General features: G+C 39.1%; 1 protein-coding gene across 1 annotated transcript in view; it reads right to left on the bottom strand.

Moving 5' to 3' along the window:
- Positions 1-23,530, bottom strand: part of itpr1a (inositol 1,4,5-trisphosphate receptor, type 1a) — a 64,097-nt gene that overhangs the window by 7,822 nt on the left and 32,745 nt on the right. Inside the window, 21 exon segments of the mRNA XM_073870347.1 lie at positions 5,613-5,778; positions 7,182-7,294; positions 7,949-8,035; positions 8,133-8,322; positions 8,429-8,593; positions 9,259-9,434; positions 9,523-9,645; positions 11,378-11,570; positions 11,836-11,931; positions 12,105-12,233; positions 13,645-13,740; positions 13,984-14,094; positions 14,231-14,431; positions 15,473-15,726; positions 16,434-16,617; positions 17,630-18,007; positions 18,351-18,398; positions 21,737-21,772; positions 22,075-22,191; positions 22,802-22,945; positions 23,216-23,400. Coding sequence (XP_073726448.1) covers positions 5,613-5,778; positions 7,182-7,294; positions 7,949-8,035; positions 8,133-8,322; positions 8,429-8,593; positions 9,259-9,434; positions 9,523-9,645; positions 11,378-11,570; positions 11,836-11,931; positions 12,105-12,233; positions 13,645-13,740; positions 13,984-14,094; positions 14,231-14,431; positions 15,473-15,726; positions 16,434-16,617; positions 17,630-18,007; positions 18,351-18,398; positions 21,737-21,772; positions 22,075-22,191; positions 22,802-22,945; positions 23,216-23,400 — 3,192 coding nt within the window.

Genomic DNA, 23,530 nt, shown 5'->3' with positions numbered 1-23,530 from the left:
ATGCCCAAAAGTGTTAAAAAAAATAAAAATAAAAATAATTAAAGCTGCAAGCAGCGATGGAAGGGCCCTCGCACGCATGTGCACCGCTACCCTATGGCATTAGTTAAGCAGTGAACCAGGGGGATATGAATTAAAGTGGGTAAATATAGGTGGATATTCAAAGGAAAATTGATGTGCCACACCGCCTGTGTGCAGCAGGTGGCGCTATGACTGAACCTGATTATTAACTGATTGCTATATTGACGTGTTCAGGCCGGGACCCTTATCAAACTTGTGAAGTCGGGGGCAGATCGGATAATGTATGCCTGAATTACAACAGCTTCCTCTTTCATGGCAAAACATCACTCTTTGCCAGGCTGCCACGGACACGCCCTTCAACGAAAAGTCAAGATCTTCGCAATTTATCACCGCAAAGGGCTTAACATCAGTCTGATCAAATATGATGATGATTTGATGAAATCTCTAAGAGCAGTAAATCCCAGCCTAAAACATGGCATTTCCTGCTACCTCTAGGTGGCGCTATGACTGAAGCTGAATATTGGCATTAAAATGTGTTCAGGTCAAGACCCTTATCAAACGTGTGAAGTGTGGGGCAGATTGGACATTGTATGCCTGAGTTATAACAACTTCCTGTTTCATCGCGAAAATGCCTAACTTTGTCAGGCCGCCACGGACACACCCTCCAACGAAAAGTCAAGATCTCCGCAATTTAACATCGCGAAGGCCTTTAGATGAGATTGACCAAATATGATGATGATCGGATTAAATCTCTAGGAGGAGTTCGTTAAAGTACGACGCTTGGAAATGTAAAAAAATGACAGAGAAAATTCAAAATGGCTGACTTCCTGTGGGGTTTAGAGCTCAGCTCCAAGAGACTTTTTTGTAGGTCTTGGGGTGCTTGATGATCCTACCAAATTTCGTATCTGTACGTTTTTCGTAGTGGGGGGGCTGTTCTCTTGAAATTTTGCAGGTGGCGCTATCGAGCCATTTCTACACGCCCACTTCTGACGCCTATACTACATGTAAATTTTCGCCACTTCTGACGCGTGTGCAAATTTTCATGAGTTTTCGGGTATGTTTAGGCAATCAAAAATGCGATTCATTTCGGAATATAATAATAATAATAATTAAAGCTGCAAGCAGCGATGGAAGGGCCCTCGCACGCATGTACACCGCTACCCTATGGCATTAGTAAAGCAGTGAACCAGGGGGATATGAATTAAAGTGGGTAAATATGGGTGGATATTCAAAGGGAAACTGATGTGCCACACCGCCTGTGTGCAGCAGGTGGCGCTATGACTGTACCAGATTATTGTTATATTGACGTCTTCAGGCCGGGACCCTTATCAAACGTGTGAAGTCGGGGGCAGATCGGACAATGTATGCCTGAATTACAACAGCTTCCTGTTTCATGGCGAAATATCACACTTTGCCAGGCTGCCACGGGCACGCCCTTCAACGAAAAGTCAAGATCTTCGCAATTTATCACGGCAAAGGGCTTAACATCAATCTGACCAAATATGATGATGATTTGATTAAATCTCTAAGAGCAGTAAATCACAGCGTAAAACATGGCATTTCCTGCTACCTCTAGGTGGCGCTATGACTGAAGTTGAATATTGGCATTAAAATGTGTTCAGGTCAAGACCCTTATCAAACATGTGAAGCGTGGGGCAGATTGGACATTGAATGCCTGAGTTATAACAACTTCCTGTTTCATGGCGAAAATGCTGAACTTTGTCAGGCCGCCACGGACACACCCTCCAACGAAAAGTCAAGATCTCCGCAATTTAACATCGCAAAAGCCTTTAGATGAGACTGACCAAATATGATAATGATCGGATTAAATCGCTAGGAGGAGTTCGTTAAAGTACGACGCTTGGAAATGTCAAAAAATGACACAGAAAATTCAAAATGGCCGACTTCCTGTGGGGTTTAGAGCTTAGCTCCAAGAGACTTTTTTGTAGGTCTTGGGGTGCTAGATGATCCTACCAAATTTCGTATCTGTAAATTTTTCGTAGTGGGGGGGCTGTTCTCTTGAAATTTTGCAGGTGGCGCTATCGAGCCATTTCTACACGCCCACTTCTGATGCCTATACTACATGTAAATTTTCGCGACTTCTGACGCGTGTGCAAATTTTCATGAGTTTTCGGGTATGTTTAGGCCCTCAAAAATGCGATCCATTTCGGAGAAGAAGAAGAAGAAGAAGAAGAAGAAGAAGAAGAAAAATAATAATAATAATAAACGGAGCAAAAACAATAGGGTCCTCACACCCTGGTGTGCTCGGGCCCTAATTAAAGCTGCAAGCAGCGATGGAAGGGCCCTCGCACGCATGTGCACCGCCACCCTATGGCATTAGTAAAGCAGTGAACCAGGGGGATATGAATTAAAATGGGTAAATATAGGTGGATATTTAAAGGAACTTTGATGTGCCACACCGCATGTGTGCAGCAGGTGGCGCTGTGACTGTAATTGATTGTTGTTATATTGATGTGTTCAGGCCGTGACCCTTATCAAAAGTGTAAAGTATAGGGCAGATCGGACAATGTATGCCTGAATTACAACAGCTTCCTGTTTCATGGCGAAATATCACACTTTGCCAGGCTGCCATGGACACGCCCTTCAACGAAAAGTCAAGATCTTCGCAATTTATCACGGCAAAGGGCTTAACATCAATCTGACCAAATATGATGATGATTTGATTAAATCTCTAAGAGCAGTAAATCACAGCGTAAAACATGGCATTTCCTGCTACCTCTAGGTGGCGCTATGACTGAAGTTGAATATTGGCTTTAAAATGTGTTCAGGTCAAGACCCTTATCAAACATGTGAAGCGTGGGGCAGATTGGACATTGTATGCCTTAGTTATAACAACTTCCTGTTTCATGGCGAAAATGCTGAACTTTGTCAGGCCGCCACGGACACACCCTCCAACGAAAAGTCAAAAGCTCCGCAATTTAACATCGCAAAGGCCTTTAGATGAGATTGACCAAATATGATGACGATCTATTAAAATCTCTAGGAGGAGTTCGTTAAAGTACGAAGCCTGGAAATGACAAAATTTGCACATAAATTACAGCAAAAATTCAAAATGGACGACTTCCTGTGGGGTTTAGAGCTTCGCTCCAAGAGACTTTTTGGTAGGTCTTGGGGTGATAGATGACCCTACCAAATTTCGTATCTGTAGGTTTTTCGTAGTGGGGGGGCTGTTCTCTTGAAATTTTGCAGGTGGCGCTATTGAGCCATTTCTACACGCCCACTTCTGGCGCCTATGCCACGTGTAAATTTTTGCCACTTCTGACGTGTGTGCAACGTTTTATGACTTTTTGAGCTTGTTTAGCCTGTCAAAAATGCGATTCATTTAGCGATACTTTGCGAGGCTGCCATGGACACGCCCTTTAATGAAAAGTCAAGGCCGTTGCTCTTTATCATCACACAAGGTCTTGAGATTACACTGGTGAAATATGATGTTGATATGTTTAAATCTCCAAGAGCAGTAAGACACAGCATAAAACATGGTATTTCCTGCTGCCTCTAGGTGGCGCTATGAGTGTTACTGAATTATGCCATGTTGATGTGTTCAGGCCTGGACCCTTATCAAACGTGTGAAGTCAGGGGCAGATCGGACAACGTATGCCTGAATTACATCAGCTTCCTGTTTCATGGCGAAACATCAAACTTTCCCAGGCCGCCAAGGACACGCCCTCCAACGAAAAGTCAAAAGCTCCGCAATTTAGCATCGCAAAGGCCTTTAGATGATACTGACCAAATATGATGATGATCAGAGTAAATCTCTAGGAGGAGTTCGTTAAAGTACGACGCTTGGAAATGTCCAAAAATGACAGAGAAAATTCAAAATGGCCGACTTCCTGTGGGGTTTAGAGGTTCGCTCCAAGAGACTTTTTTGTAGGTCTTGGAGTGATAGATGATCCTACCAAATTTCGTATCTGTACGTTTTTCGTAGTGGGGGGGCTGTTCTCTTGAAATTTTGCAGATGGCGCTATCGAGCCATTTTTACACGCCCACTTCTGACGCCTATACTACATGTAAATTTTTGCCACTTCTGACGCGTGTGCAAATTTTCATGAGTTTTCGGGTATGTTTAGGCCCTCAAAAATGCGATCCATTTCGGAGAAGAAGAAGAAGAAGAAGAAGAAGAAGAAGAAGAAGAAAAATTATAATAAACGGAGCAAAAACAATAGGGTCCTCACACCCTGGTGTGCTCGGGCCCTAATAATAATAATAATAATAAACCGAGCAAAAACAATAGGGTCCTCACACTGGTGTGCTCGGGCCCTAAAAATAAAAAAAAAAAAATAATAAATTTGAGCAAAAACAATAGGGCTTCGCACCTTTCGGTGCAGGCCATTCTGGCCTGCTCCTCGGTGCTCGGGCCCTAATAATAATCCTAAGGAAAACAATAGGGCTTCGCACCTTTCGGTGCAGGCCATTCTGGCCTGCTCCTCGGTGCTCGGGCCCTAATAAAAGAAGCTGGGGCGGAACAAATAACAGGCAGCCGCATATACGTCAGCCGCGTCACTGACTTTATGGGGCACCGCCGTCGGATGACGTCAAAGTACCGCGAGAGCGGCGCCCCATAAAGTCAGTGATGCGGCTGACTGTTATTTGTCCAAACACACAGAAGTTACACAGAGATGGTTGTATTCTTTATATAATTGGCTACATGTTTTGTCTATCAATATTTTCCATGAAGTCATTGGCTGATGGAGAAACGAGCGAGCGATTGGTAACATGTCTTAAGGACTTCACGTTTTCGACGGTGCTGTTTTTGGATTATCTATTTTAAATACAAACTTTGAAGGCGGGTTCATGTGTTTAACGGAACGTAAATACCGGAGTGTAATCTGATATACCCTTACATGTTACGATGTAAATAGTCCTCCGATTGTATATTATATTGTATTACCAGAAGTTCATGCGAAATAGACTATATATCTATATTTCACGGATTATACGCATTTGTGGACAAAAATCATTGGATGATTCACACATCTGAAACAGACTGGATTCTACTTGTGATCCCCGCAAAGGTAACGTTAAAAGTCCTGTTTATTTTTGCATTTTGTCATTCGGACTTCTGTAATAAAATACTACATATGATGGTAGAACCTCTGTATCTCAAAACGGCTTTACAGGGGGTATGGCTTAGCTAAATGAGATGTAAATGAGCCCTATTGTCTCTCCAGCCAGGGAAAAGGGAAAGTGTTAACTTTTTTCTTTCTCAAATTTCTCAGCATTCTCTTTCTTGAATGTGTTACATTCAAATGACCACAACTTCTCCAAATCTTATCAGATTTCCATGTGTTACACATCGTTGGAAAGCTTAGAATCTGCACTTTCAGAATCTATGAATAACTCAAAATGCCCCAGATCCGACTTGTGTCCCTACTTTCCTTGACTGGTCACATATGTATATAATTTTTTTTCGTGCCAATATGCATTCCCTGTGTGTTCCCATGGGTTCTTTTCTACAGAGAACACAGTTAACCAATCAAATATAAGTCAATCTGAATAAACGCATCTGCTACTTAGTAGATGTGCTCATCTTATTAGCAAATTAAGAAAGGAGGTTGCCGGTATGGACTTCTCACCGCAGATAAAGCATGTGGTCTTCAGGATCTCCTCCTTCCTCTGCTTTTCACTTCTGAGGTCAGCGAACGTGTCAATGATGACACCAAAGATCAGATTCAACACGATGATGATCACCAAGAAGAAGAACAGCAGGTCATACACGACCCGTGCGGCAAACAGACGCTCCTGCACAGATACATGGGCTTTTGTAAAGTTGCTATTTATAATGCTTAAATCAATGACACAATCCTAGGTGATTACTAGGGGGTTGCTAGGCTGTTCTGACCATGCGTGCCGCACAAGCCCTGAAAAATGAAGCCAAAATGTCTCGATCCCCCCCCCCAGTGACTGGTCCCAGTATAGGTCATAAACCCCGCCTCCCCATGTTATTCAATAGGACTTGAGACCAACTAAAAAAAATTATTACACTTCAATTATCTTTTTTCCGAAGCTGGTTTCTGTCATTTACTGTAGTTTTTATCACGCTGACGCTGATGTACATTCAAAAGTTTGTTTTTAAAATAGGTTTGTGTTTAGTTAGTTACTTAATGATATAAAAACAGTGGTTTCACGTCATGATTGACAGCTGTGATATCATGTGATATGCGCATTCTACGAGAGTGAGGGTGGGTTTTTGATTTCGCGGCTTCACTTCCTGCTCACTACTGCGCATGACTGGTCCCGAAATCGCTACTGCGCAGACCCAAGATGTCAGCGCCATACTGGGACACTGGCGGCTTCACTTTTCACCAATGGAAGAGAGCGAACAGGCGTCGTCCATCTTTTTTTACAGTCTATGGTAGAGTACTGCTTAGCAATGCAAAGGTTAAGGGTTCAATCCCAGGAACACACATACTGACTAAATGTATAGCTTGAATGCTCTCTACGTTGCTTTGGATATAAACATCTCCCAAATGTGTAAATGTAAAAAGATATTGTGGTACCTAGATATGGCCCGGTTCTGTCAACTTGCTTAGAAAAGTAATAATGCATATCTGCATTATTATTAAATAAACTCATCAAAGCATATCATGGTTTAATACTTTGAGGTGCAGTTTCCCGGACAGGGTTTAGATTAAAGGTGACATAGAATGATTGAACGGGGTGTTTATCTTTGTTCTGTGATGTGACATGTAGACAACAACATTTGTTCAGATTGGGCCATTTTCTGGTGGACATTTCTAAAGGAGGAATTTCTATGAAACTAAGATGTTTAGAATGTCTAGCACTTTCCGTATGAATGCGGGTAGACTACCGTTATTTAACTAAGACAAGGTAAAAACGTATTTTCATTCTCTGTCCCCTTTAAACCAGGACTAGGCCTTAGTTATATTAAGTAGTTTTTACATACATACCTTACAAAAAACAATATTGGTATGCATCTTAAAACAAAACAATGGCACTGATATAATGTTAAGATATGTCAGTGTAAACTGTTATTTAAATTAAAGCAGCTAAAACATGCATTTTAGACTGGGACTAGGATAAGCCCTGTCTGGGAAGCCGCCCCTGAGATAGCTTTTTATTAGAAATTAACTGGCAAACATCACTAATCTAGCTTTAAATGATTAAAGCAGATGTGTCTGTACCTCTTTGGATGGCTTACGCAGAACATCTCCAACTCCACCACCGCTCCTGAGACCATGACTCAATACAGTTATCATACACATCCACAGAGAATCACAAGCTCGCTCCACATCATCTAAACACACAAAGACACAATGTAATTTAGAGGACGTAATGACGATTAAATTAATGCATTTTTTATTGTACCTTCTACTAATTTATGTTTCATAACAAGTATACAACTGTATAGTAAGTAAAGATCACTACAAAGGGTTAATATTATTATAGTTCAGATGCAACACCCTCTAAGTGCATCTGATATGTTTTCTTAAAAGCATTTTTTTATCAAGCTCTTATGTTTAAGTTCAGTAATTTCACTTTAATGGAAATGAAAAGGTTAATAGTCCGTAACTTAAATGCCTTTTCTAGTTGCAAAATCATTAAAGATGCAACAGGAAACATTGCACATGATGAAAGTCGGAATGTGGCTACCACATTCAAGTTGTATTCAAGTCCAAGTACTCACAAGAGCCACAAGTTTGAATGTGATCCACGATCATTTCGCACGCTAGAGGACTAGCGCACTTAGAGGACTTTGCTGAAAAATCAATTTGGCGTTTAACGGATTCGGACAGGTATTTACGAATGGCCTTAAGCCGGGATTTGAAGTGAAGGTATTTGATGAACATATAATATGTGCTGAGAACATTAGGTTAATAACATTATCTCATTTTTGACGGAGGTGGCATTTAGTGGCTTTTGCATCTGAGCTCCTCATTTATATTCATACCCTCAGCATCCACAGACAGACAGGACTCATTATTCGCATTGCAGACCCCTTCAGACAGGAAACTCGAAGCTAGATTAACTCCTTCCTCTACCATAGATACAAACACACACAAAAAAACATAAACCTTACTTTGTTTTGCTTTGGTATGTGTGTGTATATATTAATGTATACATGTGTGTATTACCCAGAGTATTGTTGTAAATACGGTTTACTTCCAGGATAAAGTCATCTTTGAAGAACATATATCCCACTATAGAGAAAAGGTAGACCAGGATCAGACCCAGGACAGCTGTCAGCACGATGGACCGGCCATTTCGTGTAACACTCTTGATTACGTTCAACAGAGTTTCTTCCCTGTTCACCAGGTCAAACAACTACACACACACACACACACAATTAAATGTTAGTAACCAGTATAGACATCTGTATCTTCTGTTTAGACAGACGTTAGTGTAGCAATTTTAAAATGTTCAGACGAACCAGAAGACTGTAAAAGAAGACGTGTCCAAAAAGGCCTAGAGTGCAGATGAGAAGATACAGCAGATGAAATAGAAACTCTCTGTCCATCACCATCACCCGGTAACCACGGGTGAATGTCCCACGGTTACCCACAAAGCTCAGCATGAACACTATCTTATTACACACCTGCACAGAAGCAAAACAGGGACAAAGAGTCATGAAACACTGACACTAGGTGTGTAACATGCAGATACAAAATATACACTACCGTTCAAAAATATGTGACCCTGTCTGAAATGTTCATAAATATTTTCCCAACATACTAATTTGATTAAATACAAAATAAAACTTATATATATATATATATATATATATATATATATATATATATATATATATATATATATATATATATATATATATATATATATATATATATATATATATATATATATATATATATATATATATATATATATATATATATATATATATATAATCACATAATATATATGAGATGACTGAAAAAATGAAGGAAAAGCATGAAATACTGTTTAAAAAGTATTTAACGGTGAGGCCTCAAAAAGCTGGTTGATAAAGTGCCACATTAAAGTGCAAATTCTGGACAGACTGACTACTTTCAAGATGCTAAAATTTAACATTGTTTTGTATATCATCGTTATAATTTTTTAGCCCCAACTAAATTTCCATAGTTACATTTTTGTCCTTTCACAGTTCCGATGGTTTTACTATTAAACTAAAATGTAAAAAATATTAAAAATGAATTAGTGAGCAACCTTAAACATTTGAACTATATTAGAGTAAACAAGTATATGTGCGTGTATTCCTACATTAAAAGCTCCCAGGAGTGTGAGCATATGCTGCAGTCCAACTGAGAAGCCGAGCTGCAAAACAGTGGAGATGACCAGAACTCTCACTGCGTTTGGCCTCGGTGACATCAACACAAAACCCAGTGAACCCAACAAACACACCCACAGCAACAGAGAAAGAGAGGGATCCAGTGGACCTGAAACAAAACACAGGTGAGGTATGTTTAAGTATACTGTTGTATACAGGGATATTGTGAGAAGTGCTGAATATTGAGAGGAACTCACTGTCGTTCATTCCATCCAGAGGGTAAAAGAACGCCACCAACAGATTAATGAGAACAGCCAGGTTAAATGACACATTACTCCAGAATGACATGTTCCTGCTACACCAGTACAGAACTGGCTGTGCTAAAAACAGAAAGATCGAGATCATACTGAAGTAAAGTCAAAAAAATGAAAGAAAGTTTAAATTTTTAGGACTTTTTAGACTACACAAAAAGCTGATACAGGAAACAAGTATAGAAATTTAATTCATGGTAACTAACCAGTTATCACTTCACATCACATTTATAACCATAAAGGCTACAAAATATATATCAGTAGTAGATTTCATGCCAAAGAGGTAATGGTTGTTTTAGGGATGCACCTGGGATCGGTATCGGGGCCGATAATTTTTGCTGAATCGGTTATATACACTCACCTAAAGGATTATAAGGAACACCATACGAATACTGTGTTTGACTCCCTTTCGCCTTCAGAACTGCCTTAATTCTACGTAGCATTGATTAAACAAGGTGCTGAAAGCATTATTTGGAAATGTTGGACCATATTGATAGGATAGCATCTTGCAGTTGATCGAGATTTGTGGGATGCACATCCAGGGCACAAAGCTACCATACCACCACATCCCAAAGATGCTCTATTGGGTTGAGATCTGGTGACAGTTGGGGCCATTTTAGTACAGTGAACTCATTGTCATGTTCAAGAAAACAAATTTGAAAGGATTAAAGCTTTGTGACATGGTGCATTATCCTGCTGGAAGTAGCCATCAAAGGATGGGTACATTTTGGTCATAAAGAGATGGAAAAGTCAGAAACAATGCTTAGGTAGGCCATGGCATTTAAACGATGCCCAACTGGCACTAAGGAGCCTAAAGCGTTCCAAGAAAACATCTCCCACACCATTACACCACCACCACCAGCCTGCACAGTGGTAACAAGTCATGATGGATCCATGTTCTCATTCTGTTTACGCCAAATTCTGACTCTACCATCTGAATGTCTCAACAGACATCGAGACTCATCAGACCAGGCAACATTTTTCAACAATCTTGGTGAGCTCATGCAAATTGTAGCCTCTTTTTCCTGTTTGTAGTGGAGATGAGTGGTACCTTGTGGGTCTTCTGCTGTTGTAGCCCATCCGCCTCAAGGTTGTGCATGTTGTGGCTTCACAAATGCTTTGCTGCATACCTCGGTTGTAACGCGTGGTTATTTCAGTCAAAGTTGCTTTTCAATCAGCTTGAATCAGTCGGCCCATTCTCCTCTGACCTCTAGCATCAACAAGGCATTTTCGGCCACAGGACTGCCGCATTCTGGATGTTTTTCCCGATTTCACATCATTCTTTGTAAACCCTAGAAATGGTTGTGCGTGAAAATCCCAGTAACTGAGCAAATTGTGAAATACTCAGACCGGACCGTCTGGCACCAACAACCATGACATGCTCAAAATAGCTTAAATCACCTTTCTTTACCATTCTGACATTCAGTTTGGAGTTCAGGAGATTGTCTTGACCAGGACCACACCCCTAAATGCATTGAAGCAACTGCCATGTGATTGGTTGATTAAATAATTGCATTATTGAGAAATTGAACAGGTGTTCCTAATAATCCTTCAGGTGAGTGTATATATGCAATTACCAATTCATCAAGAAAAATACAATACTAAAATCGGATCCAGATTTGCAGATTCTCAGAATTCAGGTTAGAAATCTGACAATTAGTGAAACTACTAAATTAAAATTTACTAAAGTATCTTGTGCTGTCCTCGCAATTGGCTAACATATTTTTCTTAGCAACTGTAAGACGATAGCCTTCAAGAAGATTATGTCCCCAAGAAGAGGAAACAGACCTAACACACATACCTCTCAATTTCTTTTGCCATCTCATCTCATTGAAGAGATCGTCTGCGTGCAGGAAGAAATCATTGATCTTGCTGCCCTGCTCGTCTCTCTCTGTGCCATAATACACACGCAGCTTAGACTCATTGGTCAGAAATGAGCAGATGTTTGGTACAGGAAACACAATCTGCTCCATAGTGCGATCCTGACGGACTATCTGTATATACAGTAAACACATACAGGGACATATGCAAAGACACATTAAGTACAATAAACATGAATTAAGTTTTTAAACTGTGTGCATCTTAAAAACATATATAATAATATATTTATTTATTTATTTAATTAGGATAATGATAGTTGTCAGTGACTAATCTCAGTAATGTTTTGATATATTCAAATAAAATCGAATAAACAATTAAAATAACAAAAGAAATGGCATGCATTTGTCAAATGAGTGAAATGAAGTCTGTTTGTGTTACCTCTATTTGTGCTGTATGTTTAGTGTAATACTCCAGGGCCTGATCCTCTCCACTTGGTTTCAGTAGTATTTGCAACTCTTTATTGTGACGAGACAGCTTTAAGGACAAAGGTCAGGTAAATAATGACAATAATGTTTTTCGAAAAAATTAAGGTCAAAGTTTGGGTCACTCTGCCGGTAGTAATTATAGATATTTTTATTTTAAAACAATAAATATGTATGGTATATTTATGATACGGTCCGTTTATAGACAAGTAAACATGTACGTACTTGATGGGCAAGTATATAGATGTTATGTCCAACATTGCGGGGTGAGGCAGCATGGTCTTCTCCATTCTCCAGTTCGTCATCCTCAAACTCTGTCTCCCCCTGCTGGTAGGCCATTTTCATCACCTCCACCTAATACATGAACACAATATAAATGTATTAATTCTGATGAACACAAAGATATTTTAAGGAATGTTTGTAACCAAACCGTTTGTGAGCCCCATTTACTTCCATAGTAGGAAAAAAGAATACTATGGTAGTGAACGGGGCTCAGAACAATGTGGTTACAAACATTCCTTCCTTTGTGTTCATCATAACAAAAAAAAATTTTGTTTCTTTAAAACAAATATAAATTTTTTGATTTAAAAGTGTCCCTTTAAAGGCGGGGTGCATGATTTTTGAAAAACACTTTGGAAAAGGGAGTCAGGCCGAGTACCAAAACACACTTGTAGCCAATCAGCAGTAAGGGGCGTGTCTATTTACCGACATCGTTGCCTGGGTTGCGCATGTGTGTGGCGGGTCTATCAAAAGAAGGTCTAGATTCTATTGGGGTAGGGGTGTGTTTGTTTAGGTGATTTTAAATGTCAACATTGGCTCATGATCATGCACCCCGCCTTTAAGATTGCATTTATACAAATGAATACAAAAAACATAAATGATTTATAGTGTATTTTTTGACTATTTAGTTTTAAAAACAAACAAACAAAAGTAATACAGCCTCAAGCAAATGATAAACTAGAATAAACTAAATGGGGCCGCACACCGGACGCGCATCTCAGCGCCGCGCCGTTCTAAAAAAATCGAACACATTGTTTTCTATGAGTATACGCACACCGGCGCCCACAGGTGACGCCTGTCCGCGGTGGCCAGCTTTGACTCAGGAAGTTGCTCAAATCCCTGTCGTGCCACAGAGCACCACTCACATAGTTTAACATTAAATATTTGTCCCAAATCGTTAGCGATTAACATTGGCTGCTAACGTTTATTTAGCATTTTTAAGTAGACGCTATCTGACTGACTAGCGCTATTTAATGTGCACTTCCGGTTTACGATACCTCCGAGTTGTGCGCCCCCATTATGACATCATTAAAAAGGTGAATAGTTAAGCATTTTGTTGATGTGTGGTTTGTTAGGATATAACAATATTTGGCCGAGATACAACTATTTGAAAATCTGAAATCTGAGGGCGCAATAAAAGAAACAAAATATTGAAAAATCGCATTTAAAGTTGTCCAAATGAAGATCTTAGCAAAGCATATTACTAATGATAATTTTTTAAAATATATTTACGATAGGAAATATATTCATGGAAAACGATTTTACTTAATATCCTAATGATTTTTGGCATAAAAATCTATCATTTTGACCCATACAATATTGTTGGCTATTGCTACAAATATACCCGTGTGACTTATAATGATATTTGTTTAATGTGACCTTGGACAACAAAGCCAAATAGCTTCAAAACTGTATGACTTTCTTTTCTCCAATAAAACAAAAATATTAACTGATGAGGACAGAAATTTTAGGTGCGCTGTCTCACCAGCTCTTTTGGTCTCATGTTGTACAGGATTCTTTCTGCGTTCTCACTATCATGACGACTCTCCATGATGGCCAGCAGCAGCTTCGATGCATTATTCTAAAGTTAAAGACAAATAATGTTTTACACACTTGCTTATGAAGACCTTAGAATCACTAAAGCAAAAATTGAGGTCAATGTCACATCTAAAATGCATCCAAAATGTATTTAAAAGATTTCTGTATCTGGCTCTCACTTTAAACGAATGTGGTTATAATAAATGTGTTACACAGGACACACATTAATCACATCTTCATTAAAACAACAGAAGTTTATTTGTTATTTGAGAATAAAGCCATGTACCTTTAGTTCCAGGACCAGGTCCATTCTTTTCCTCCCCAGTGGGTTAATATCATTCAAAATCAAAGCAATAATGATGTCTATCCCATTGGACTCATGGGTGGCGATGCAATTCTGCACAGTGACACATAAACACAGTTAGATATAAATAGCATTCAGTATGGAAAGTGGGTATGTTGAAGATTATAGGAAAAGTTATGCGTTGAAAAGAAAAATGTGTTGATTATGGTAATGATGTTTAGTTACATGCCTGGTTATCATGACAGGGTCCCTGACAGTATTCGGTGAGACTCTCTACAGTTTGATTAATAAGAGCCACATTATGCTGGTTGATATAAAGGCCTAACAGCCCAAGACCTCCTGTTGTGCTTCCACAGATACAATCCAAAAACTGCAGGGTCTCGCATACCAGGTTATAGTTGTTTTTATTATTCTGACAACGTAGGAAGCTCTGCAGGAAAGAAACAAAGTTACTGGCATACATACACAGGGTTCCCACACCTTAGTTAACTTCAAATTCAAGGACCTTTCAAAGACTTTCCAGGTCCAATACCCTCAAATTCAAGGACTAAATGTGGGGACACATTTCAAGTGAGAGCAAGGTTACATCGTGTTACCTTTGAAGATACATTGTTACAGTTCGTCACTGCTGTGACACTTTGGGGACGCCTCCAGGGGTAAATGTGTCTGAATGTGTATATCAAATTCAACCAATGGTGAGGCTTAACGACAAAGACAGGGTTACGCAGGAGCCAGGAAGTATATCGCTATCTGAAATATTGCCAAAGACGGCGTTATAGGGACGCAGGACGTATGGCAAGAGAGATGCAGCTTCTACATACCTAACCCTAGAAGTTTTTTATGTGTCATTTTTGTAAAGGGATTTTGTTAGAGATCAGATTCAGAATGATTATCAAAACATACACGGAGTGTAAAATAAAAAAAAAAAAATTGTTTCAGTTTTTTTATAAATTGGGTAAGTCCATCTAGTAGATAATCGCGGTATTACAATTACCATAAAAACTCATCTGGAACACATTTTTTCATGCAAATGTTTTCTTTAACTGATATTTCGTCAATGGCGGAGAAAGAGTTAAAGGTCCACTGTGTAGAATCTAGCGGCATCTAGCGGTGAGATTGTGAATTGCAACTAACGGCTCAGTCCTTTCGAAAACACATAGGTAAACTACAGTAGCCGCCACAAGACAAACACGTCATCGTCTAAGACAACATAATGTGCAAACGCGCACTTTAAGCCAGTTTTTCCGTTAGGGTTACTAACGAAACATGATGGCGTAAAACGGCGACTTCCATGTAAGGGGACACGCCAGTGCTGTATGTACATAAACTGTTAATAAAAACAATACAGTTCATTGTGTAATGTCTTTTTACACCACCGATAGTATATTATATTGCATTTCTGTCAAGAGATCCTTCTAAAAGTCCCACAGTGCCTTTAATCTGAACCCTTGTTACCTGACCACACACACACCTGCAAGTCTCGATTGTGATTCTCACACAGTAGCTGTAGGAAGCGCAGGATTGGTTGCATGATGAGAATAACAGGGCTCATCTCCCCTTGCTCTGTTCCTTTATCCCCGCCCCCTTTGTCACCATCAGCAGTGCCATAAGCCTCTTCAGGATCAGCATCTCGTCGATATGAACCAAAAGCCTTTTTGGTCACAGCAGACGCCTCCAACAGCTGCTCGCGAGCATCATCTGTCACCACCACACCTGATTCTTTACCTGAAAAGGGATAAACCATTTCGACAGTTCTTATCATAGTCTTATATAACTTGCAAACAAGTTTATGACATCATACATGCATGCCTAAATTTGTGTCTAGCAGTGGCTACCGGTGACTTCTTTGTTCGAGGGCGCTCGATACGAAGTTCGTCATAACATGTATGTAGCCTGTCATGTGTGTGGTTCTTAATTTCAAAATGTGTGTTCTGCGCGTCGAGTGGTCCTATGTGCGTCGCCTGTTTTGTCAAAATAATTGACGCGTCTAGAGGGTTTATGATAAAAGAGACACCCGCGTTTGCCAGATACTTGCATAATCTCATGCGTAATGAGAGTTTACTGTTAAGAGAGGGTCTTGTGTGTATTTTGTGAACGTGAGCGTTTCTTTTATCATAAACGGTTTTAACGTATGTGCAGCAGGCACTCATTTTGACAAAACACGTGATGCACATGGTTCACATGATACAACAAACACATATTTTGAAAACACAAGCAACACACATGACACTCCGAACACAAATTTTGAATTTGCGCCCCTCGGATGAGCAGTCACGAGCTGCCACTGGTGTCTAGGTCTATTAATTTATGAAAATCATCAATATGAGTGTTCTCCACTGTTAGCACAAGAGTCTGTCAACTGAGCTACAGGAACACAGACCCACATATGATCATAGATGTCATTACTAGAGAGATAGTATGGTGAGATGGACCTTTTCGGCGTTGTGGGGTATCTTTGTCTGGAGCGTCGTCATCACGGCGCTTGTTGCCCAAGTCACTGGTGTTGACGGTCACTGTGGCTTTAATCTCCAGCTGAGCTGCTTTCATTCGATCATAAAAAACTCTAAAAAACTTCTCTGAATTTTTGTCCTCTGTTAAACGTTTGAAGAAGGAATGCTGCAATACAAATATAAATATACGCAAAACAAATACTAATATAACTTTTAGATTTCCATTCAGTCATCAGTAAGGACAAACAAATATGAACAATTATACATGATTAAAGGGATAGTTCACCCAAAAATAAAAATTCTGTCATCATTTACCCTCATGTTGTTTCAAATCTGTATACATTTCTTTGGTCTGATAAACAAAGGAAGATATTTTGAGGAATGTTTGTAACCAAACTAATCAGAGACCCAATTGACAAAAATAATACTATGGAAGTCAATGGGGCCTTTCATTGGTTTGGTGCAAATATTTCTCAAAATATCTTCCTTTGTTTTTATCAGAACAAAGAAATTCATAATTGTTTGTAACAACATGAGGGTGAGAAAATAATTACAGAATTTACAATTTTGGGGGAACTATCCCTTTAAGTAACCTTCTTTAATATTTATTTATCCATTTGGCAGATGCTTACATTTGAAAGAATGATATAGTATTATCAGTATGTGTTTTCCCTACAGTGCAAAAAATGATTTTTAAGAAAAAAATGTCTAAGTACTTTTGTCTTGTTTTCAGTAAAAATATCAAAAAATTCTTAAATTAAGATGCTTTATGCTTTTTCTTGATGAGCAAAACGACCCAAGAAAATAAGTCTAGTTCTTAGACCAAAAATATCACATTTAAGTGATTTTGTGCATAAAAAAGCAAAAAAAAATTTGCCAATGGGGTAAGCAAATTTTTCTTGAGTTTTTCTTGAATTTAGTGTTTAAAAAATGTTTATGATTTTTTTGCTTACCCCATTGGCAGATTTTTTTTGCTTGTTTTATGCAAAAAATCGCTTAAATTAGATTTTTTTGTCTAGACTTATTTTCTTGGGTCATTTTGCTCATCAAGAAAAAGCATCTTATTTTAAGAATTTTTAGATATTTTTACTAAAAACAAGACAAAAATACTAAGAATTTTTTTTCTTGAAAATTATTTTTATAATCTGATTTCGTCTTATGGACATGGTTTTAGTGACCTGTATAGTGGTATTCCCGCCCTCCAGCAGTGCAATGGCCAATAGGATGCTCTCGTGAAAGACGCGGTCACTGGTGGCATTCATTATGAGATCGATGACCAGGTCGGACGCCCCCTCGCGGTCCAGATGACACTGTACCTCCATCAATGACATTTCAGCCCTGCTCAAACCCCCTGAAGCCACACAAACAAATGTTTAGTCACACAGAAAACACATTGGAAACGAAGTACAGTGGAAATTGAACCCCCCAGGCGGAGTTTTGATTGGTCCTACTACATTGGTCAGGGCGGAGTTACTGAAAGAAGTCAGACTCTCTCTCCGTCCACCACTTCTGAAGCCATAGTAACGATTGACAAGCAGCTGCCGCAGCGCTTCCCCCTGTATTAAATGAGAGAGTTTGTGCATTTATTTTGCATAAATATGATTTTTTTTAATCAGTGCACGCTTAGCTTGCCCACTAGGCACTTCTTCTAGAGATGCTTTTGGAAAATGTACAGTAAAAATATCCATAAAGATCAGCGTAGTACATTGGCGGCAATCCTTTATTCCATCAATTTTCAACTGCTTTTCAATGAGATAAAGACATTTGCAAGATGATTATTGTTTTGCAGGAGAGTGCATGCAGTAAATTCATGCATGCTTGCGCTAAGGCGAAATTATAGATGTGTAGTTAGAGAGACAAGTTGGGTGACGTTAGTGAGGTGAAACCAGAGTGACCTACCCTCCTCCGATCCTCCAGCTGTTTGGGTGGCAGACTGACATCCACCACCTAAGTGATTGACAACAGAACACTAACACAGTGTTAGTAAAGCATGATCATGCATCATCTTGAACTATATACTAGCAGCATGCTTATGATTCAGTGATCATGACTTCACAGATTTATACTGTGACAGTTCATCAGCAATGGTGTGCATGCATTACTTTGTTAGTAAGGCTATGAAAGCAGATTATAACTTGCATTAGACTTACAAAGAAAATGAAAACAGCTGAAGGACAGATTGAGTACAGAAAAGATTTTTGTTAATATTCCCGGTAAACCTATGGCTTGTATTTTGCTACCAATCAAAGGTTTAGGATCACTATAGTAGTGAAATCTTTTAAACTAATATAGAACAATACTATGGAGCACCTAAGGGGACACGGAGCAAAAATTAAATAAAGTTTAGTTTCACGTGCGCACAAAATTCTGCACATGAAGGTTTCGCGTGAGCACACGAAACTAAACTTACTCCAATGTCACCTTAGGGGCTCGGTACAATACAGATGAAAATGGGAGTTATATTATGACTACAACAATTCAAAATAAATCAATAGTATGTTATATTTATACTTTTAGCATTTTTAAAGTAGCCACCATTTGCAAAAATGTTGTCTACTCATTTGTTGGGCCTAACGGACTAATTTAGATTTTTATGCCATTATTTTTACATATAAAGAGCTCAGATGCAAAACCCTCTAAGTGTGTCAGACATGTTTTCTTGTAAATGAGCATTTTTTATTAAAGGATTAGTCCATTTTCTTAAAAGAAAAATTCAGATAATCTACTCACCACCATGCCATCCAAAATGTTGATGTCTTTCTTTGTTCAGTCGAGAAAAAATTGTGTTTTTTGAAGAAAACTTTGCAGAATTGCTCCAATTCCAATGGACTTCAATAGAGCCCAACATTCAATACTCAACTCAACACTCAACAGTTTTTTCAATGGAGTTTCAAAGGACTATAAACAATCCCAAACGAGGCATAAGGGTCTTATCTAGCAAAACGATTGTCATTCCTGACAACAAAAACAACAAATATACACCTTTAAAGCACCACTTCTCGTCATGTAGATCCGGTCGTGATGCGCCAGCTGACCCCACTCAATACGTCATGACGTCAAGAGGTCACAGAGGACGAACGCGAAACTCCGCCCCAGTGTTTACAAGTTTTGATAAAGAGGACCGTTCCGACGTTGTTGTATGCCAACTGATACTAATTAATGTCTTTGTGTCAGTTTATTGTTTACAATGGTCCGCAAATGTCCGTTTTATATATGTAACATGTGACCTCCCTACGTCACTACGCATTTACGTTAGGTCGCGCTGGACCGGACCTAGACGAAAAGTTGTGGTTTAAAAGAGCATATTTTTTATTTTTCTTGTCAAAAATGACAATTGTTTCGCTAGATAAGACCCTAATGCCTCGTTTGGGATTGTTTAGAGTCCTTTGAAACTCCGTTGAAAAAACTGTTAAGTGTTGAGTTAAGTATTAAATGTTGGGCTCTATTAAAGTCCATTAAAACTAGAAAAATCCCGCAACGTTCTCCCCAAAAAACACAATTTCCTCTCGACCGAACAAAGAAAGACACCAACATTTTGGATGACATGGTGGTGAGTAAATTATCTGGATTTTTCTTTTAAGAAAATGGACTAATCCTTTAAGGCTCTAATGTTTAGGTTCAGTTATTTCACTTTAATGGCAACGAAAAGGTTATTAGTAATTAAAAAGCCCTATTTTCACAAATGTCACTTTAGTAATTTCATTGGTACATTTCTGAAAAAGTATGCAGTCACATAGTCCTTTCTGAATAAAGGTAAAGAAAGGCTCAAACATTTGGCCAATGTCCTAATATATTTGGTAAACCTAATTTAACCAGGTTAAAAACTTGCGCTGTACATGCGCTGTGATTCATCCATTTTTTGTGCACTTTTAGGACTTTGCTGAAAACGTATCATGGCATTTAACGGATTCCGGGTATCCCACTCCTATGTGGCGTTCACACCAGCTGCGGTATAGGCGGCAAAAATGTGCCATTTTGCGCGTAGTTGGACGCTTGAACATTTTGAGTTAACTCTCTTCATACTCGCTTTACTCGCGGAAATACGCATCATGGGAGGGTCTTCTGTGACTCTGCTCGCTCCCTGTAATCACGTCACTACTAGAGCAAGCTCCTGATTGGTTAACGTGGCACGTATATCCATCAAAGTTCCGATTTTTCAACTCGCGCGTTTACAGAGGCAACGGTCAATTTGTGTGAAATGCGCCCCCCGGCGCCGCATGCTCCGCGCCTTCCGTGTCATTTGCACCGCGCCATTCAAGCGTACCACGCCGCAAGATGCCTATGCGGGTCTTTGCATTGACTTAACATGTGAATCACTCGCGCTTGCCACCTCTTCCGTGTCTGGTGTGAATGCCACATAAGTCAAATGTCAGATTCCCTGACTTTTCCCTGACTAAAACGCTGAATTTCCATGACCTATGTCTGGGATGCCGTGAGACTGGATAATATAGTGTTCAGAGTGAGTTTATAAAAATTTAGCTTAAAGGCAGGGTGCACGATATCTGAAAGCCCCAATAGAATCTGGACCTTCTTTTGATAGACCCGCGCCACACATATGCAACCCAACACAACGATGTCGGTTAGTAGACACGCCCCTTACTGCTGATTGGCTACAAGTGTGTTCTGGTACTCGGGGCGACTCCCTTTTTCAAAGCGTTTCTCAAAAACTGTGCACCCTGCCTTTAAATGCGTGAAATTAATAAACAGTGCCAATAAACAGCTGATTGAATTGTAGTAATGGAGGCTTGGACCTGGAAACAGTATTCCTTACGTCACAAGTTAACAAGTGGATTACATTTTCATGAATGGAAACTAAAATTTAAAGCAACATGACTTTGACAAAAAAAATCCCTGATTTTCAATGTCTTGAAAAGACCTTTTAAAATTCCATGATATTCCAGAAATTCCATGACACGTGGGAACCCTGTGATTCCCCCTAACTTACAGGTATTTCTGAATGGCCTGACGCCGGTATTTTCAGGGAAAGTATTTGATAAACGTATTATATGTACAGAGAGCATTCGGTCAATATCATTATCTCATTTTTGATGGAGGTGGCGTTTAGCGGCTTTTGCATCTGAGGCTAATGAACAAAACCCAATAGCTTAAATAAAAGTGACTCTGGAATTGTACAATGCTAATAATAACGTTAAAATCCAAATCCATAACATAAACAAATCTCTCACTGAGACTTAAAGATGAAAAAGAAATAAGATAAGATGTAAGAAATAAAAGAAGAGCAATGAATAGGGGATAAATGGGATGAATGACAAAAAGAGGACAACCTCCGTGACATCCATCTCATCATCAAATCCCATGAGCTGAAAAAGAGGAGTGAAGGGGCGGGGTTAATAAAAAGCCAACACTTATCAAATGAAGCCAGTAGTGACATGACAGCTCATGCTTTATCAGCACTTGCACTTATAATTAAGATCAAACATGCAAACAACAGAAGATAGTATGCATCTTATTCAACCAACTTTGGATGTTGTCCACAGATCCATACAGTACACTGTATGCATACTACTTTTGCCTTTGTCTTTACCTTACATCTGATTTTGTATGGTACAATTATGTTGTTATCAAAATAATTATGATATATATTTAATGTTATTTTAAATACCTTCTCCCCGTATCCTCTGTTTTTGGTCATCATCTCTCTCAGTGTCTGTAGGACTTTAATACAAAGCCTCTCTTCATTCTCTTCCAGCAGTTGCTTGGTATGCTTGATCAACTTGCATAAAGGGAAGATAAGAGCGTACTCATATAAATCACACAACTAGGGATGACTATGTTGAAGTATATCAAATATATCTGCTGTTTTATTTCTCAATGCATCTTCATTGTGATTTCTTTTTCTTAATGCATCTTCATCGCGATTCAATGATTTGAATTCCCCCCTCGCTCAAACTTCCGTCAATATTACTTCGCCCGAGGTCGAAGTGCTGCTAACTAAGTGCTCTTCCGCAATACAATATCGTTCTTATTTTTAACCGCATAAAAAAATCACAACGTTTTATTTTGTGCCACAATACTTACTTGTGTAACTACTCATGTAACAGTCTTTAAATAGGGAAAACATGGAAGTGTTTGGTGGCTTCTAAATTCATGCTTGTTTGGATCCTAAGGAATGAATGGGGCTAGGCTAAATGCTAACACATTCACGACGCGCTGTACAAAAATTAATTGCACGCATTGTAAAAGAATGGGTATGTATTAATTAATCTAAGTTGAGGTAAGAACATAGTAAAATTTTAAAAAACTGTGGTGTTTTCCTTTAACATGTGCCCTTTAAAATCTAATGTAAAATAGCAGTGATGTAGTAATTTTGTATCAAGCACATACTTGCAGATGAATCCTCCGCTCTCACATTTGCGGTGAGCTTCGGTGTGCTCGGGGAACAGCAGTTCTGGACGATGGAGAACATCCACCAGTACAGACAGCTCAGCCTGTACCAAAGGCCTTAAGCGTTCCTCCAGAGCAGAAACTATATCCTACCGCAGATACATGTACAAATACACAAACACACACACACATACCATACACACTAACAAAGTAAGGCACTGAGGCAAAACAATTGAAAACAAATCAGAATTACTACAGAAACAAGTTGTTTTTGGCAAGACAGACAAAGTAGCTCAAATCTGAATGGAAGAGAATTATAGCACTACTACCTACTAACACTCTACATCACCTATGCAACAACTATACCCAAGTTAGGCATCAAGTTTTTGATGAATGTACTACAGGTATCTCTCGCTCACCTGGAGCCGTTCGATGATGTTTCGATAGTCTCTGGAGGTGCTCACAACAGAATCTCTTCGTGTAGCATTGCGGACTGTAAGTCTCCAACTGAGGGCAGTTTTCTGCACTATGTTGTTGGACTTCATGAACAGATTATTCACCTGACAGTCAAGATCCACCGGAATAGCTATAGCTCTGCCTTTAGCTATCCAACAGACAAAAATCACACACAGATTCATGGTTAATGTTTATATCGAATATTCAAACCCAACAATGACATTCAATGTTGCTTTTTGGCTATATATAAAAATGCATCGTAAAAAAACAAATCGTAC

This window comes from Misgurnus anguillicaudatus, chromosome 8 (assembly GCF_027580225.2).
Source record: "Misgurnus anguillicaudatus chromosome 8, ASM2758022v2, whole genome shotgun sequence".
Classification (NCBI taxonomy): Eukaryota; Metazoa; Chordata; class Actinopteri; order Cypriniformes; family Cobitidae; genus Misgurnus; species Misgurnus anguillicaudatus.
The sequence above is the reverse complement of the archived record's forward strand: the minus strand, read 5'-3'. Positions and strand labels throughout refer to the sequence as shown.